This window comes from Myotis nattereri (genome assembly GCF_964212035.1).
Source record: "Myotis nattereri genome assembly, chromosome: 10".
Lineage (NCBI taxonomy): Eukaryota > Metazoa > Chordata > Mammalia > Chiroptera > Vespertilionidae > Myotis > Myotis nattereri.
In genome coordinates, this window is record NC_138085.1 from 82,890,298 (window position 1) to 82,907,678 (window position 17,381).

The 17,381-nt window shown below is 65.2% G+C and overlaps 1 protein-coding gene across 4 annotated transcripts in view; it reads right to left on the bottom strand.

The window, feature by feature from the left end:
* Positions 1-1,611: 1,611 nt before the first annotated feature.
* The window catches only part of RNF144A (ring finger protein 144A), a 40,432-nt gene continuing 24,662 nt past the window's right edge, over positions 1,612-17,381 (bottom strand). The window contains exons 2-9 of one of the 4 annotated variants that reach the window (XM_081100498.1): positions 13,461-14,182; positions 12,892-13,037; positions 10,991-11,095; positions 10,805-10,865; positions 8,559-8,766; positions 6,489-6,636; positions 5,614-5,703; positions 1,612-1,840 (exon numbers count right to left, since the gene is read on the bottom strand). In XM_081100498.1, coding sequence (XP_080956624.1) covers positions 1,709-1,840; positions 5,614-5,703; positions 6,489-6,636; positions 8,559-8,766; positions 10,805-10,865; positions 10,991-11,095; positions 12,892-13,026 — 879 coding nt within the window. In that variant the 5' untranslated portion in view covers positions 13,027-13,037; positions 13,461-14,182 and the 3' untranslated portion in view covers positions 1,612-1,708. Of the gene's footprint in view, positions 1,841-5,613; positions 5,704-6,488; positions 6,637-8,558; positions 8,767-10,804; positions 10,866-10,986; positions 11,096-12,891; positions 13,038-13,460; positions 14,183-17,381 lie in introns of those variants that run through there. The other 3 variants (XM_081100497.1, XM_081100499.1, XM_081100500.1) reach the window with 3 other exon arrangements.

The window sequence follows — 17,381 nt, forward strand, 5'->3', positions numbered from 1 at the left end:
ACGAGTAAGCGTCAGCCTCTGCCTTCCCAGGGGCGGGGAGCCCAAGTTCACCGCAACCCGTGACCCTTTAAAAGCACCAGCTTGCCCAGCCGGCCTGGCTCGGGGTGAGCATCGACCTAGGAACCAGGAGGTCACGGTTCCGACTCCGTCAGGGCACAGGCCCGGGTTGTGGGTTCCGTCCCCAGTGTGGGGCGTGCAGGAGGCAGCCGGTCCACGATTCCCTCTCATCACGGATGTTTCTCTCTCCCTCTCCCGTCCTCTCTGAAACAAATACAAATATATTTTAAAAAAATGAAAACCAATAATAAAAGCACATGTGGCTTTAAAAGCCAAGTGAACGTCAATGCTCCCCACTTTCCAACGTCCATCGATGGGGTGACGTGTCTGAGCGGTCGTGCTGCTGCCGTGGTGACAGTCACACACCCGCGAAGGACAGAGGGTGAGAGCCCCAAGCGCGGCGGCCGGGGAGGGGGGGGGTCTCAGGGCGCAGGGGCCGCGTCCGGGCCGGGAGCTTCGGGGGACCAGGGCGTCTGCAGGAAACCAGGTCCCCGAGAACCTGAAACGCGCCCCAGCCCCGGGACCGCCGTGGAGGACCAAGGCCCGGTCTCCCCCGACTGTCGGCCCGGAAGGCAGGGGACAGGCGAGTGGCCCGGCCGCGGGGACTTCCCGCCAAACCACGGAGAGGGAGAGCAAACGCGCCGTCGTTTCCGAAGACAAGACGTGCGAGGCCCGTGCTGCCTGGGGAGGGGGCTGGAGCGAACCGGCTCAGCAGAGAGGACAAGAGGCGCAGCTCCGGTCAGCTGCTCCGGGACACACCTGCCTTCTTTCCTTTCCTCCCGGGGACGCCTCTCCATGATTCGTAGAGCGAGGAGGGGGAGAGGCAGAGGGGGACGCCGACGTGAGAGACACATTGACCGGCTGCCTCCTGCACGGGATCCAGCCTGCAACCGAGGTACCTGCCCTCGACCGGAATCGAGCTGGGACCCTGCACTCCAAGGGCCGACACTCTATCCACTGAGCCACACCGGCCAGGGCCACATCTGTCCTTCCAGGAAATGCCACGGTGCAGGGACCGCATCCAGCGTCCGCCCCCCAGGGGTTTCAGGAAGGACACGGGGGTGGGGGCGAGGGAGGCTGTCCACGTCTCCTGGGAGGCGGCGGGCTGGACACGTCGCTTCGCAACAACTTCTGACAATGCACGAGTCCGAAAGGCGTCGGGAGTGGCACCTGGCCGACTGCTCACTGCTCCCAGGGAAGGAGGGGCCTCGCTAAACCCATCATGACCACAGCAGGACATCGCATTCGGTGTGAAGGGAGTCACAAGCCAGACCTGTCTCGGCCGCGTGGCGCCACCTTGAGGCCAAGGAGGAGGCATTTGCAAGAGAAGGTCTCCTAGGCAACCAGAGGGCCCGGGTCCCTCACCACCCGAGGAAGCTGGCCGAGCTTCCTGCAGCGCCTCCCCTGTGAAGTCAGAGTCTGCGTGGATGCGCCCCGCACCCCAGCCCTACCCCCCCCCCCCCCGCCAGGCCTCGGTGACTCCACTGGGGCCTCCGCAGACGCTCTGACATCAGCCCCCATCCCGGCACCCGCGGGACATTGAAGCTCAACGGGGCACATAAGGCAAGAAGGATGTTTAGTGAGAGGGGGAGGGGAGGGGGAGAGTCCGGCCTCTCGGAGGCAGGGGTCTCGCTCCCGCATCTGCCTTCCTCTAGGTGGGTAGCGGGTCGTCGTCGCCTTTGCTGCACTTGCACTTGCAGCAAAGTACAAAGGGGGTAGCCAGGAGCAGGAAGGGCGAGGCCACCAAGAGCAGGAGCCCAAATCCAGCAAAAATGCCCACGACCTGCAGGAAGGAGACACAGGAGCAGAGGGTCAGGTGGGTGGTCTGTAGGTGCCACACTGAAGTATAGACCCCACAGCCACCCCTCCAGCCAGCACCCACCACACCTCCTCCCCACCCGTCTCTCCAGCCATGCTTCCCTCCATCCACCCATCCAGCCATCACCCACCACACCTCACCCCCATCCATCCATTATCCATGCAACATCCATACCCCTGTCATCCATCCATATAGTCATCCATCCATTCTTCCACCCATTCGTCTATCTATCCATCATCCATTTATCCACCTATCCATCGTCCACCCATCCATTATCCATGCAACATCCACCCATTCATTCACTTTTATCTCCATCCACTCCTCTATCCTTCCACCCACCCATCATCCATCCATCCATCCACCCACCCATCATCCATCCATCCATCCACCCACCCATCATCCATCCATCCATCCACCCACCCATCATCCATCCATCCACCCATCATCCATCCATCCATCCACCCACCCATCATCCATCCATCCACCCACCCATCATCCATCCATCCACCCACCCATCATCCATCCATCCATCCACCCACCCATCATCCATCCATCCATCCACCCACCCATCATCCATCCATCCATCCACCCACCCATCATCCATCCATCCATCCACCCACCCATCATCCATCTATCCATCCACCCACCCATCATCCATCCATCCATCCACCCACCCATCATCCATCCATCCATCCACCCATCCATCATCCATCCACTCATCCATCCATATTCCCTTCCAAATTTCTTCCCCTCACTCTCCCTCCCATTTCTCTTTTCCTTTTTTTTCTTTTTACTTCTCTTCCCCCCTCTTTCCATCTAAGCACCCAAACATCCATCCACTGATGCAGCCAGTTGACTCACAAGCTTGCCCCAAGCGAGACACTGTACTAGGTGTTGCCAAGACGGAGGCTCTTAAGATGTTGGCCCTCAAGAAGCAGCCAGGTGTCTGGTGGGAGGAGCCCACAATTCAATCAACGGCAACAATGCAATTAACAAAGCTGCCGCCAGGCTCGGTGTGAAGGGAGCCGGGGAGAAGGAGCGTTTCCCAGGGAGATGCCTGCGACTACAGAGAGGAGGTGGGAGGGAACCGAGGGCAGCTGGGATAAGGCGTTCCAGATGGGAGAGCGGGAAGGCAGAGCGTGGTGCATGGGCGTGGCCAGCCCTGCGTTATTCCTGGCACTGGAAACCCGGTACCGGTGAATGCTGACTGTCCAGCCGCCCATGTGGCCATCAGGCGGTGAGGCTGGTGGGCGGAGCAGGAATCTGCTCTTCCATCGTCCCCTCCCCCGGCCGCCTCCCTCCCAGGCAGCAGAGAGGCCAGGATAGAGACCTGAAGACAGGGCGACAGCCCCCCCTCGTGGTCCGAGGGATAATTACACAAATGCACAGCACATGGGTCTAATTCTGACTGTTGGCTTCTCTCTGGGCCTGAGCTTTCTCAAGGATAAAATACACACGTGAGGTAAGAGACCTCTGAGGACCAGGAGAAGCTCTGGAATACTGCAGTGTGTCAAGCACCCCAGGTTGTGCAAGAAAGTGCACCTCAGATTCCTGCCCGGCACCACCACACAGGCACACGCATCACGGGCATCTGTACGCTCGATGCTGGGCGAATGCTGCGAATCGGTGTTTTCTGCCCACCGGTCCGAATGCCACCGGGGAACGTGCTCTGTGAATTCCGAGTCCGGTTTGTCGCAATCGCGCGCACACGGATGGTCCAGAAAACGTGAAAACACGCGGGACGCTGTTCTGTCACCAGAGGGCGCTCTGAGCAACCTCAACTGAGAACGCAGGGTTAGTCCTGACGGGGCCAGGGGCTCACACACGTTCCGAAATCAGGACCGACTGTCACGCGCTCGGCCAGCTCACCGCCATCTCAGGCTACCCTGTCCGCTCTGGGCAGGCCGCCGACAGCTGGGTGCCCACTCCCGTGCCACGTGTGACAAGAGGAGGCAGCCAACAGAAGAGAGCGAGACGGGAAGCAGACGTCCCCAAACAGAGGTAACCGGGTAGTGAGCACTATAAACGTGTCAGACACGGACAACACGCTGGGGAGACAGACGGGAACACGGCCCGGGCTCCCGAGGGACCCCAGCCCAACAGCATCCTTCCCACGGCAAACCCCGACTTAAAGGGACCGTGAGCCACTCATTCCGCATTTCTCGCGGGGGTTGGGGGCACCCCTGAGGAGCAGGCCTTGCGTGTGGCCATCGGGGGCCCCTGTGAGCCAGGCGCCCCTCCCACAGGAAGTGCCCGCTTAGGGGGTGACCCGGGTGGGGTGCAATGGGGACCCTCTCAACCCTCTGCCCCAAGATCTCCAATAAAACACGTTCCAGAACGCGGGAACCACGCCAAAGCTGAAGGCCTGGTGAGGTGACACTGGGCATTCACGGAAACGGGGCATCGGAACGCAGCGTTGATACTGGCCGAGCACCGACGGGGGAGGGACCCAGGGCTGCGTGGGGTGTGCTGGGCCGGCTCGCAAGTCCTTCCCGATTTCCCGCTCAGTGACATCACGGTAGCCTCTTGAAATAGCCGTCTCGGGAGTATCCGCACCCCAGGAAGCACCAACGCGGATGGGGCCCTGTCCTCGTCCCCCAACCCCCTGCGCGGCAGCTGCTGCCAGATGTGACCGCCTGGCGGCTCCGGGTGCCGAGGCAGGGGCTGGCCTGAGCGGCAGTGCCCGCAGTGGCCTGGTCCACTCCGACGGCGATGGCGCACCCCCTCCTGCTCACCCTGCCACCTGCCTCCCGTGCCTGCTGTTCTGAACCGCACAGGACGGACGGGAGAGCGGCGGGGTCTGTCCCCCAGGACGGGGTCCTGTTGGGAGGGGGTCCTGGGCACACACGTAATTACAAACCTCGGGGCACTGCCCGGCCCCCAGCGCAGCCTCGGGCAGCGGCGGGCACACCCCCGGGGGAACACGGAGCGACCAGCGTTGGGCTTCCAGCGAGCCTCCCCCCCTGCGAGCTGGGCCGCAGGTTCCAGGCGCCTGTCCCCGCTCAGAGGAGCAGGGAGACCAGTGGGCACGACGGGCCCTGGTCCGGGCTGCGTCCTGAGGAAGCAGATGAGCGCGTGTGCAAAGGAGGCGCGCCGCGTAGCTCGGACGTGACGGCGGGTTCCCGGGACCATCATGGTTGAAGGGACGAAGCCGAGGGCAGAGGACAGGGCCCAGCTCCTCGCACCCGGGGCACGTCCAGGTGCCAGCCCCGCCTGGCCCGCTCCTGGCTGCTTCCTGCAGCCCCGGGTCAGCACGGATGCCGCTGAGGGAAGTCACGTGGCCCAGGGCACGGGAGTGTGCAAAACCTGTCCGTGAGCCAGGACCCACACGGACAGCCAGTGTTTCCATAGGGCAGGCCTCCAACCAATGGGCAGGTGTGCTGGAAACCACACACACACATGTGTGTACATACACACACTCGTGCACACACATGCATGCACACACTTTAGCACACATGCACACACCACGTGCACACACTAGGCACATGAACACACTTGTGCACACACGCGCACACCCACACATGCACACACCACACACATGCGCACACTCGCGTTCGCACACATGCACACACCACGTGCACACACTAGGCACATGAACACACTTGTGCACACACGCGCACACCCACACATGCACACACCACACACATGCGCACACTCGCGTTCGCACACATGCACACACATACACATACACACACACACGCATACCCCCGGGCTGGAAGCCCAGGTGCTGCCCTCACCTGTGTCCGATGCCAGATCACGGAGGCCCTGGAGTGGCCCAGCTTGTTCCTGCAGGGCCCCTTGTCGTAGTGGATGAGGAGGAAGTCGTCCTGGGGGAGAGCGGGGTCAGGGGTCAGTGCCCGTCCCGGCTGCTCCCTCCTTTACGGCCCCGGCCAGCGGGACCTGCAGGGGGACCGCCCGCCCGCGCACCGCCCACCCCGGGACGCCCGCTGAGCGGCTCGGACTGTGGAGGACAGCAGCTCGATGCTGGGTGCTGACCCGGCCGACCCGAGACCTCGCCCCCCACGGCTGTGCCGGCCCCGCTGAGCTTCGTCCCCGGGGCCCCCACCTCTGCGTCCGCCTCTGTCCCAGGCAGGGGCTCCTGGCCGCGAGGCTTCCCTTCCCGCTGGCCACCCCCCTGCACCCTGCAGACCTCTTCCCGGGAAATGCTGCTCTCAGCTCAGCCCATCCAAGGCCTCACCACGGGCACCAGCCGCTGCCATGTCCCCAGCTTTCCAGGAGGGGGCAACAGCGCCCTCCGGCTCTCAGGGCTCAGGCTGCCCCTGCCTCCCTCCTGCTGCTCTCACGCCCACCAGGACCTCACATCACCTTCCCTTGACCTTGACCTCCGCCGGATGGTCAGATTCCCCTTCCTGACGCCAGGCTGTTCAACCAGGCTCAGGACCCCGTGATTGGCCCCTGAACCTCCATAAACACCCCCTGAGCGGGAGGCGCCCTCCCCGCTTAGCCCTGAAGGGAACCAGCTCCCTAAGGGCGCAAAGGAGGGGCGGGGGCTGCTTCTCGCTGCGAGGAGGGGCGGCCGGACAGCCCTTCTGAGGCCGGAGTGACAGCACCGGCCGGCCGGCGTGTGGGCGGGCGGGCAGCCGGTACTCACGTCCAGGGACTCCAGGCAGTACCAGCAGAAGGCGTGCTTGCAGTTCTTGCACATCATCTGGGCGCAGCCTTCGTCCCGCTCGATGTAGACCTTGCACTTGGGGCAGCGTTTGATGGGCGCGTCGTCCTCCTCCAGCCTGAACCCCGAACTGTGGGGAGAAGTGGGGTCAGGGGCCCGGGGGTCAGTCGGTCGGCTGAGCTGGGGGCAGGGGCTTCCCCGGAGGGACTGAGGTCGCTTGTCAGTAAACGAGGTAAAACTCCACGGAAGAAACAAAAACTCTGGGAAACGACCACCAGGAAAGTGTGGCTCCCAGTTCAGTGGGGGGGGGGGGAGCAGGAGCAGCACACACCCCACCTCTGACACAGGCACAGCCGAGCCCAGAGGACGGGGAGGCTCAGGAAGGGGGGTCTGAGGCTCGGGGCTGTGCTGTGGTCACGTGTTCCGCCCTGATGCCAGCAGAGCGGGCGCACTTCCCAAAGGGCTGGTCACGTCTACGCGTTTTACCGCTTTCAGAAGAAGCCGACAGCCCCACGCCCGCGCGGCCTGCTCAGCTAGGTCCCGGGTCTGCCTCCACAGGCCGTCCTCGGGGAGCCGGGCGAGGCCGGCAGGGCCGGCAGGAGGGCGCTGAGCCGGGGCCAGTGCGGCTCCTCTACAGACTCGCACCCTGCGGACGCTGCGCTCCGAGCCCGAGGGCCTGAGGCGCCCGAGTGACCAGCTCGGCCGCAGCGGCAGGCGGGCGCAAGGGGCCGGGTCAGTGGCAGCCACGTCTCCGCTGCTGATAAGGAGGTAACACAGATCCCGGCCGGCGTGGCTCAGGGGTTGAGCACCGACTATGAACCAGGAGGTCACGGTTCGATCCCCGGTCAGGGCACAGGCCCGGGTGGCCAGCTCGATCCCCAGTGTGGGTGTGCAGGAGGCAGCCGGTCCATGATGTTTGTCTCTCATCAATGTTTCTCTCTCTCTATCGCTCTCCCTTCCTCTTTCTCTAGAAATCAATAAAAACATATTTAATAAAAAAGTAACGCAGATGTTCAGGGGTGAGGACGGAACGCCGTCCATCGTCCGCTCTTGTGTCAGAGGCGGCTGCAGGGCACGTGGGAGCCGGTGGACCTGGGCCGGGCCAGCTCTGCACACGCTGGCGGGGGCCGTCCCGTGAAGCCGGTGGCTGCAGACACGGTCCCCGGGCGCCAAGCCAGCGAGTGAGGCGACTCCCTGGTCCGGTCACGTGGCTGCTCGCAGGAGCCACCTTGGGGCAGGGGACCAATTTTCTCGTGGGACTCGAAGCCGTTCTGAAGGAAATGCCCCGACCAGGGCCCGCACCCCGGAGAGCATACCCCAGAGACGTTTTCCAACAGAAACGGTTAAAATAGGGGAGTCCCGGAGCACAGGGCCTGCACCGGAGTCTACCTGCTGCAGCGGCTCCCGGCCTCTCCGGCCCCTGAACCACAGGTGACACTGTCCCCTCTGCACAGTCCTGCTAGGGCGCTAGCCAGAGCCTGACAGCCTCCCCACGGCCACACGTCCTCACGCCTCTAAGGCTCAGGTGCCAGGTACGTGAGCAGCGCTGACCCTGACCGACGCTGCTTGGGGACAGGGTGGCGGGGAGATCTCGCTTTGAAAACAGCCGAGTGGACGCTGAATCACAAAAGACACCTGACCGTCAGCGTCAGGGCCAGGGAGGCAAGAGGGCGTGGCGGGGACTGTGGCAAACGAGGGTGGTGCCTCCCTAGAAAGGGGTGCCCGCTGTAGGCCAGGATCTGGGGGGAGAGTCCAACCGAGGCAGCAAGAGGAACCAGCCATGTAGGAGTTACCAGCCACACAGCAGACGAAATAACACGACACGGCAATGCCGTAATCAGCCGGGCCATCTCCCAGCCGGCACGGGGGCTGGGTCACCGGCCCCACCCTGGTTGCTGGGAAGCTGAACAAAGGCGGGCGTGAGCCAGGCTTGGGGAGTGATAAGGAGTCGCAGGAACAGAGGGGCAGGGGACAGAGACCTGTGCTCCCGAGCATCTTCTGGGAGGAAGCCCTCCTCACCCCCCGCAGCCCTGCCTCCCGGCGGGAGCCTACCTGGTGTCCCCGGGAAGGAAGGTGATGGGCATGGTCTCCGGGCAGCCCTGGCCGGGGTGCCAGCTGGCCTTGCAGGCGGAGCAGAATTCCGTGGCGCAGGCCTTGCACTGCACCGGCTGGGACGTCTGCAGCCCCATCTCCGGGAGCTGGCACACGGCCTGGCAGGTGGACACCGGGCACCAGGTCCGACAGGGGTCCAGCAGCACCTCTGGCACAGGGACACGAGGGACGGGTCAGGCGCTGCGGACGGGGCCTCGGGCCCAGACCCAGGCCTCACGCACGTTCTTATTTTATTTATAAGTATATTCTATTGACTCCAGAGAGGAAGGGAGCGGGAGAGAGAAACACCAATGATGAGAGAGAACCATGGATCGGCTGCCTCCTACACGCCCCCCACTGGGGATCGAGCTGGCAACCGGGCCTGTGGCCTGACCGGGTATCGAACCTGGACCTCCTGGTTCACAGGTCGGCGCTCAGCCCCTGAGCCACGCCGGGCGGGCCAGGCAGGCCTCACATTTTCACGACGTGGAGAATGGGCTGTAGTCCTGCAGGTTTTCACTACGACACATTTCAAAGAAACAACCAGTCCCGTGTTTTCAGGTCGTATCTCCAAACCTGCCCCTTGGCGGCCACGGTTGCCGCTCGTCTGACCATGGACACCATGACGTGTGAGCGGCACCAGCAGGCGCGCTGTCACCAGGACGTCCGAGTGCAGCTGTTTTGGCTTTGACGTCACATGAGCAAAAGGCTCTACACCAGGGGTCCTCAAACTCTTTAAACAGGGGGCCAGTTCACTGTCCCTCAGACCGTTGGAGGGCCGGACTATAGTTTTAAAAAAAAACTATGAACAAATTCCTATGCACACGGCACATATCTTATTTTGAAGTAAAAAAACAAAACGGGAACAAATACAGTATTTGTATTTGCATGTGGCCTGCGGGCCGTAGTTTGAGGACCCCTGGTCTACAGTAACAGGTTCCACAGGCGTGTATGTGTCTTTAACCCCAAACTGGCCTATTTTTAGGCAAAAGAAACAGAAAACCCCTCTGACTGAGCCCACGCTCTGGAGCCTAACGGTTCGCGTGGCCAGCGGGACGCGGACCCGGCCGCCTTGTTCAACTCGCCGGATGCCACGGGGCGTCCACCTCCTCAGAGCCCAGGCGACCGCCCGCGGCCCAGGTTCTCTCCGGGAAACGTTTTCCGAGGGGCCTGCGGGTCTCAGAAACCGGAGCCACCCCCTTCGGAGCTCCCCCGCCGACCTGCAGCCAGACGGCCTTCGACGGACGCTATCCACCGCCAAATCCCAACGCCAGGCGCCACGACACACACAGTCCTCCCGGCCGCCTGGCTCAGGGCTGAGCATCGACCGAGGAACCAGGAGGCCACGGTTCGTTCTATTCCCGGTCAGGGCACAGGCCCGGGTTGTGGGCTCGATCCCCAGTGGGGGGCGTGCAGGAGGCAGCCGATCAGTGATTCTCTCTCATCATTGGTGTTTCTTTCTCCCTTCCTCTCTGAAATCAACAGAAATATATTAAAGAAACACAGAAGCGAGGCCAAGGGGCCTCCACGGGCCCTGCAGACACAGTGGCAAGTGCACGTCCGATAACGATAAAGTGGTGACACTTGCGATGTCGTCTCAAACACGCACATTCCACACCGCTCCATGCCGTGCCCCGGAGACCCCGGGGTCAGGGCCGGCCGGGAACCAGCCGCGAGGGCGGGCGGGGCACTGGGGAAGGGATTGGGCCCCCCACCCACTAGGGATGGAACTCGGGGTGAGCCTCAGCCTCCTCGGGGTCAGTGCAATGGGTTAGACGACCTTGCTGGGCTGCGGCCGCTCACAGAGATAAGGCCCAGACCCGGCCGTCCAGCCGGGCGCCGGACGGAGAGCAGGGAGAGGTCAGGCCTGGGGGGAAGGTGGCCGCACCCTCTCGCCGCCTTCCCGCCGCCTGCGTCTCCCGCATCCCGTGCAGGTCCCAGAGCTCAGCCCTCAGCGGCCGGGCCTTCGCCTGGCTGAGGAGCCACGCCCCGGGGTCCAGCCTCGCTGAGCCGCCCCCGTAGCCCACGTCTCTATAAACGACTGTGGTTCGTGAACCCCTCCTGCTCCCACCCCGCTCCCCGAGGCCCTCCAGCTCGGGTCCCTCCTGTCGTAGCGAATGAGGCGCCATCCCCTTCTCCGAACACACGCCCCAGGTCCGCCCGGGGGAGGCAGAGGCCCCGGAACTGGCTCGTCCGCCCGCACCTACCTCTTTCAAACTGTAGCTTTTTGTATCTTTGCATGATTTCAGCCGCAACCATGCACTCGATCTGAGGGAGGAGAAACACATGGGCCGGGGTGTGACGAGCTGAGGGCTGGGCCCAGGCCGGCTCAGCCGCACCAGCACCTGCGCCAACCGCCCCCCCCCCCCCCCCCGGGCTGTCCGGGCACCTGCCTCGTGCTCCTGCAGGCGGCCCTGCTTCGGGCAGGTGGCGTCCGGGCAGCTGATAGCGGTTTCGAATCCCTCTTTGATCAGGAGCTCCACGTACTGCTTCAGGCACTGAGAGAGACACACGCCTCTGTGAGACGGGCACGTGGGACCACAGGGAGCGGGCGCCGCGCACACGGTCCAGGCAGGTGGGTGCTGCCACTGGGGGCCCGCAGCTGCCAGAGGCGGTGTTCCCTCACCAAGTACTGACGGGGTGCCCGGGGGCCGGGCTGCGTGCGGTGCAGGGTCTCAGGCCGCAGGCGGACCCAGACCACATGAGGCCAGTACGTCTACCAGCAAGGGGACAGGCGGGAGGGGGGGACAGGCGGGCGGGGGTGGGGGACAGGCGGGCGGGGGGACAGGCGGGCGGGGGGACAGACGGGCGGGGGGACAGGCGGGCGGGGAGGGATAGGCGGGCGGGGGGACAGGCGGGTGGGGGGGGACAGGCGGGCAGGGGGACAGGCGGGCAGGGGGACAGGCGGGCGGGGGGGACAGGCGGGCGGGGGGACAGGCGGGGGGGACAGGCGGGCGGGGGGGACAGGCGGGCGGGGGGACAGGCGGGGGGGACAGGCGGGCGGGGGGACAGGCGGGCGGGGGGGGGACAGGCGGGCGGGGGGACAGACGGGCGGGGGGACAGGCGGGCAGGGAGGGATAGGCGGGCGGGGGGACAGGCGGGTGGGGGGGGACAGGCGGGCGGGGGGGGCGGGTGGGGGGGGACAGGCGGGCAGGGGGACAGGCGGGCGGGGGGGACAGGCGGGCGGGGGGACAGGCGGGGGGGACAGGCGGGCGGGGGGGACAGGCGGGCGGGGGGGACAGGCGGGCGGGGGGACAGGCGGGCAGGGAGGGCCGGGTCGCTCTGCTAAAGGGCAGTGCGGTATTGCCCACTGCTTCCTGACTGCCTCTCGGTACTCTCACGGGACCGATGACCCTCCCCTCTGTCCGACGTGAAAGCCCAGTCACCAGAGAAGGTGCTGGCGGCTCCCCAGAGGGCAAGGCCGAGCCCTGAGGCAGAAAGGACTCTGGGTGGCGGGTGATTACCCACAGGTCAGTGCCCGAGCCGGCCACCCACAGGCCCCGGGAACAGCTACATTCAGACTTTTGCTGTTGTCTTTAAAGTTGAAAGAAAACGGTTCTTTCTTTTTTGGAGTCTGAATGGGAAGAAACACCAAGGGATTAAATGAGAGGAATTGGAAATGAGCCCTTTTCCCGATTCTCCCCTCCCGATGGCACAGGGCTGGTCTGAGTGCGGGCGACGGCACGGAGGCCCTGCGATCCTTACGAGCACGTCCCCCGGCCCCACAAGGCCCCGTCCGACCGAGATCTACATGGGATTCAACCCGTGCCCGTTCTGGTTTAAACCAGCGGGAGCCGCAGGCGGCTCGGGGTTCCAGCTGAGCCCCCCACCAGCATGGACCTGCACGTGGACAGTGAGGTGGGGCCCAGCCAGCGTGGCTCAGTGGCTGAGCGTCAACCTATGAACTAGGCGGTCACGGAGTTCATGGCTCGATTCCCGTCAGGGCACAGGCCCGGGGTGCGGGCTCGATCCCCAGTGGGGGGCGTGCAGTAGGCAGCCGGTCCATGATTCTCCCTCATCACTGATGTTTCCATCTCTCTCTCCCTCTCCCTTCCTCTCTGACATCAATACAAACACACACACACTAGCAGCCCTGCGCACGAATCTGTGTGCGAGTAGCTCGCTGCTGCATGTAGCTCGCTGCCCCGCCCTCCTGCCGGTGGCCATCATGCGTCACGGTGGAGTGACCATTTGCATATTGCCTCTTTATTATGTAGGATATTACCAAAAAAGGGTGTGGCCTGCAGACACAGAAGCAAACCCTGACGCCCCCCGCGGAAGGGCCGGCACCCACCAGCGTGCAAAAGACGCAGCGGCACTGGGCCAGGGTGGTCATCTGCTCCACCGGGTACTCGCCGAGGCACAGCTTGCACGACACCAGCGGGTCCAGGGCCAGGTCCCACGTGGGCCGGTACCACGCCGTGGTCATGGCCGAGCAGTCTGCGGGAGAGAAGGCGCCGTCAGAACCCACCCCCTCCCCCTGCACTGGGGCAGGCAGGGGTCGCCTTTCCTGGCTGCAGCCTGGACGGGGGGTCCGGGCGGTGGCCAAGGGACTGCTGCTGACCCTGGGGTTTCGGGGACCCACTGGGGTCCTCTGAGAGGTTCCCCAGAGGCCCCTGACTTGGGTCCGTGGGTGGTTCCTTCCCTGTATGGATGGTGACGGTCAAGGTTAAATGGTGAGAGATCTACCTGCCCCCCACTTTCCTCCATCCCTCTGAGGGCCACTGAGGAAGCACCCAGGCCAGGAGGGCAAAGCCTCAGCAGCCGGTGCTGCTGCTGTGAGAGCCATCGATGGGGGTGGTGACCTCAGGAGGGGCTGCGGCTTGCACTCTGGCTCCGTCCACATCCCAGGGGCCCCCGAACCTCAGAAACGGCCCAGGCTCCACGGCCTCCAGACGCCCTGGCGGGTCCTCCAAACTGGCTTCAGGAGGCAAGGCCTCTGCAGGTCTGCTCGCCCTGGGACCTGCTGCGTCACACTCAGCACATGGGGAGGTGAGGTCCACCCCCCCCTGCCCCCGTCCTCGCGACACACTCTGGTCACTCCCCACCCAGAGGTCACGGTTCGATTCCAGGTCAGGGCACATGCCCGGGTTGTAGACTCGATCCCCAGTGAGGAACGTGCAGAAGGCAGCCGATGCATCAATGATCCTCTCTCATCATTGGTGTTTCTCTCTCCCTCTCCCTTCCTCCCTGAAATCAGTAATAAATTTTTTTTAAAGAATTCTGGAAGTGTCCTCCAGGGGGCAGTGGCCGCTCACTGCGTCCACTGGGGGGAGGGGGAGGTGGACTGTGCTGAAAGGCCTGAGGTCAGAGTCTCCAGGCTGGGGCAGCGTCTCAGGGTAAACAGATCGCGCTCTGGAATCAAGGGACATGAGACCAAGCTGTCGGGCCCTCGGTGAGCGATGCTGGAGAAATGACGTGACTTCTAGGAGCTTCCATCTCCTCCCTCCTGCGTTTCCAAACCTGAGTCACCTCCACGTACACCTGCTGTGCGAGTGGGCGCTTCCTTGCAATTCCCGGGCCGTCACCTGCTTGGGCAGCGCCGCTCAGACGTGGGGCTCAGGACCGGGCGCTAAGGGGCCGGGCTGAAGGGAGGGAGGCTGTGAGGCACTCAGCCCCAAGGTTGTTCAGGTGAAGGTCGGAGGAAGCAGAGTCTCCGGCCTCATCCCTGTCGTGCGTGGGTCCCGGGCCGGACGTGGCCCAAGGGCGGGAACCGAGGGGTCCCCCCTTCCACCTGGGGTCCCCGAAGCGCAGCTCTCCTCCCGCCCTAACCGCCGCCTGTCACCCCAGACCAGGTCCCACCGGCTGTCCTTCCCGACAACCTCGCCACCAGCCCCGGCGAAGGCCCCTTTCCTGTTTACATCCTCTGCACAGACGTGACCCTGAGCTCACACTGCAGGCTCGAACTCCTGCTTCCTTTCTCCCTGGACGGCCCTTTCCACTTGACCTTGAGCGGGCATGGCTCCCCACCGCCCTGGGCCGCCCCCCAGGCCCTGACCATCTCAGGTCAGATCCCAGCTGCCCAGCACCGGGCAGCGCCCCCTCGAGGGCAGACACCCTCTGCCCTGCGTTCAACATCCCCACAGACGCTGACGACAATGGGACATATTTTACCCCCAAAACGTGCCTGCTGTCCGAGCCCACCTGCCCGCTCAGAGGATGGGCCTGTGCCCGCGCCCACCCGCCCGCTCAGAGGATGGGCCTGTGTCCGAGCCCACCCGCCCGCTCACAGGATGGGCCTGTGTCCGAGCCCACCCGCCCGCTCAGAGGATGGGCCTGTGTCTGAGCCCACCCGCCCGCTCACAGGATGGGCCTGTGTCCGAGCCCACCCGCCCGCTCAGAGGATGGGCCTGTGTCCGCGCCCACCCGCCCGCTCACAGGATGGGCCTGTGTCCGAGCCCACCCGCCCGCTCAGGGGATGGGCCTGTGTCCGCGCCCACCCGCCCGCTCAGGGGATGGGCCTGTGTCCGCGCCCACCCGCCCTGCTCAGGGGATGGGCCTGTGTCTGAGCCCACCCGCCCGCTCAGGGGATGGGCCTGTGTCCGCGCCCACCCGCCCGCTCAGGGGATGGGCCTGTGTCCGCGCCCACCCGCCCGCTCAGGGGATGGGCCTGTGTCCGCGCCCACCCGCCCGCTCAGGGGATGGGCCTGTGTCCGCGCCCACCCGCCCGCTCAGGGGATGGGCCTGTGTCTGAGCCCACCCGCCCGCTCAGGGGATGGGCCTGTGTCCGCGCCCACCCGCCCGCTCACAGGATGGGCCTGTGTCCGCGCCCACCCGCCCGCTCAGGGGATGGGCCTGTGTCTGAGCCCACCCGCCCGCTCAGGGGATGGGCCTGTGTCCGCGCCCACCCGCCCGCTCAGGGGATGGGCCTGTGTCTGAGCCCACCCGCCTGCTCACAGGATGGGCCTGTGTCTGAGCCCACCCGCCCGCTCACAGGATGGGCCTGTGTCCGAGCCCACCCGCCCGCTCAGGGGATGGGCCTGTGTCCGCGCCCACCCGCCCGCTCAGGGGATGGGCCTGTGTCCGCGCCCACCCGCCCGCTCAGGGGATGGGCCTGTGTCTGAGCCCACCCGCCCGCTCAGGGGATGGGCCTGTGTCCGCGCCCACCCGCCCGCTCACAGGATGGGCCTGTGTCCGCGCCCACCCGCCCGCTCAGGGGATGGGCCTGTGTCTGAGCCCACCCGCCCGCTCAGGGGATGGGCCTGTGTCCGCGCCCACCCGCCCGCTCAGGGGATGGGCCTGTGTCTGAGCCCACCCGCCTGCTCACAGGATGGGCCTGTGTCTGAGCCCACCCGCCCGCTCACAGGATGGGCCTGTGTCCGAGCCCACCCGCCCCGCTCACAGGATCGGCCTGCTGTCCGAGCCCACCCGCCCCGCTCACAGGATCGGCCTGCTGTCCGAGCCCACCCGCCCCGCTCACAGGATCGGCCTGCTGTCCGAGCCCACCCGCCCGCTCAGGGGATGGGCCTGTGTCCGCGCCCACCCGCCCGCTCAGGGGATGGGCCTGTGTCCGCGCCCACCCGCCCGCTCAGGGGATGGGCCTGTGTCCGCGCCCACCCGCCCGCTCAGGGGATGGGCCTGTGTCCGAGCCCACCCGCCCGCTCACAGGATGGGCCTGTGTCCGAGCCCACCCGCCCGCTCAGGGGATGGGCCTGTGTCTGAGCCCACCCGCCCGCTCACAGGATGGGCCCGCTCAGGGGATGGCGGAGCAGGACTCTGCAAACAGCCAACAGCTGCGAAGCTGAAACAGGAATTTGCCAGGAGAGTCACAATGCACAAGCGAAGGAAAACAGAGTCTTTGTTTCCCTCGGGGAGTGTCGGGTCTTACAAACAACAAACTATTTTAAGAACATCTGGCCGATTCTATTATTCCATCCAAGCAACTCCGAGGGGTCAGGAGGCGAGCTGCCTGTTCGGCGAGGGCCGGGCCGTGCACAGAGCGGGGCGGGAGGCGTGCGGACGAGGAGGAGGTGCTGGAGCGCGCTCAGCCTGGAGGGAGGAGGGAGGAGGTCCACAGACGACAGGGCCACGGGGCCAGGACTGGGGGCGCTGTGGGTCCCGCTCCGCCGCCTGCACCCCTTCCGAGAGCAAAGGGCAGGAGAGCAGCTGCCGGCCAGTCCCGGGACCGCCTCCCACGGCCCCTGCTCTCCTGTCGGGCCTGGACGGAAGGAACACCTGACTATTTCCAGTCACTGCTCCCCAGTATCGACCCCAAAAATGTGAAAACGCACATCCACGCAAACCCGCAGCAGAGGCCACAGCCACTGCAGTCCCATCGCCGCCCGAGCGGGGAGCAGCCACGGCGCCCCCCGAAGGGGAGGGACAGGCAGCCTGCGGGCCTTCCAGACCTGGAGACCTGGGCTGAGGAGACACGCTCCCACGGCCGGCAGGACACGGAGCTCCACGGAGACAAGCCGGTCGTGGAGGCGACGCGGACACCGTCATGTGCCGCCGTGTCATGGACATTCGTCACCATCCACGGAACACGGAACGCCAAGCGTGAGCCCTAATGTACGTGCGGGGACCGGACGGCGCCCCCAGCCGGCACGCGCGGCAGCCCCCCGCCTCCATGTCTTCAGAGGTGACTAGGCTCAGGCGAGGTCACCGGCGGCGCCGAATCTAACAGCACCCGGGTGCTCCAGGGGGCGGTGGCTCAACTAGACCTTCAGGCACTCTCTCCCGCACACCACACCCCTGGGGGCCTGGAAGCAAGGGAGGGAGGGAGGGAGGGAGGACTCACTAAAGCAGCGGTTCTCAACCTGTGGGTCGCGACCCCTTTGGCGG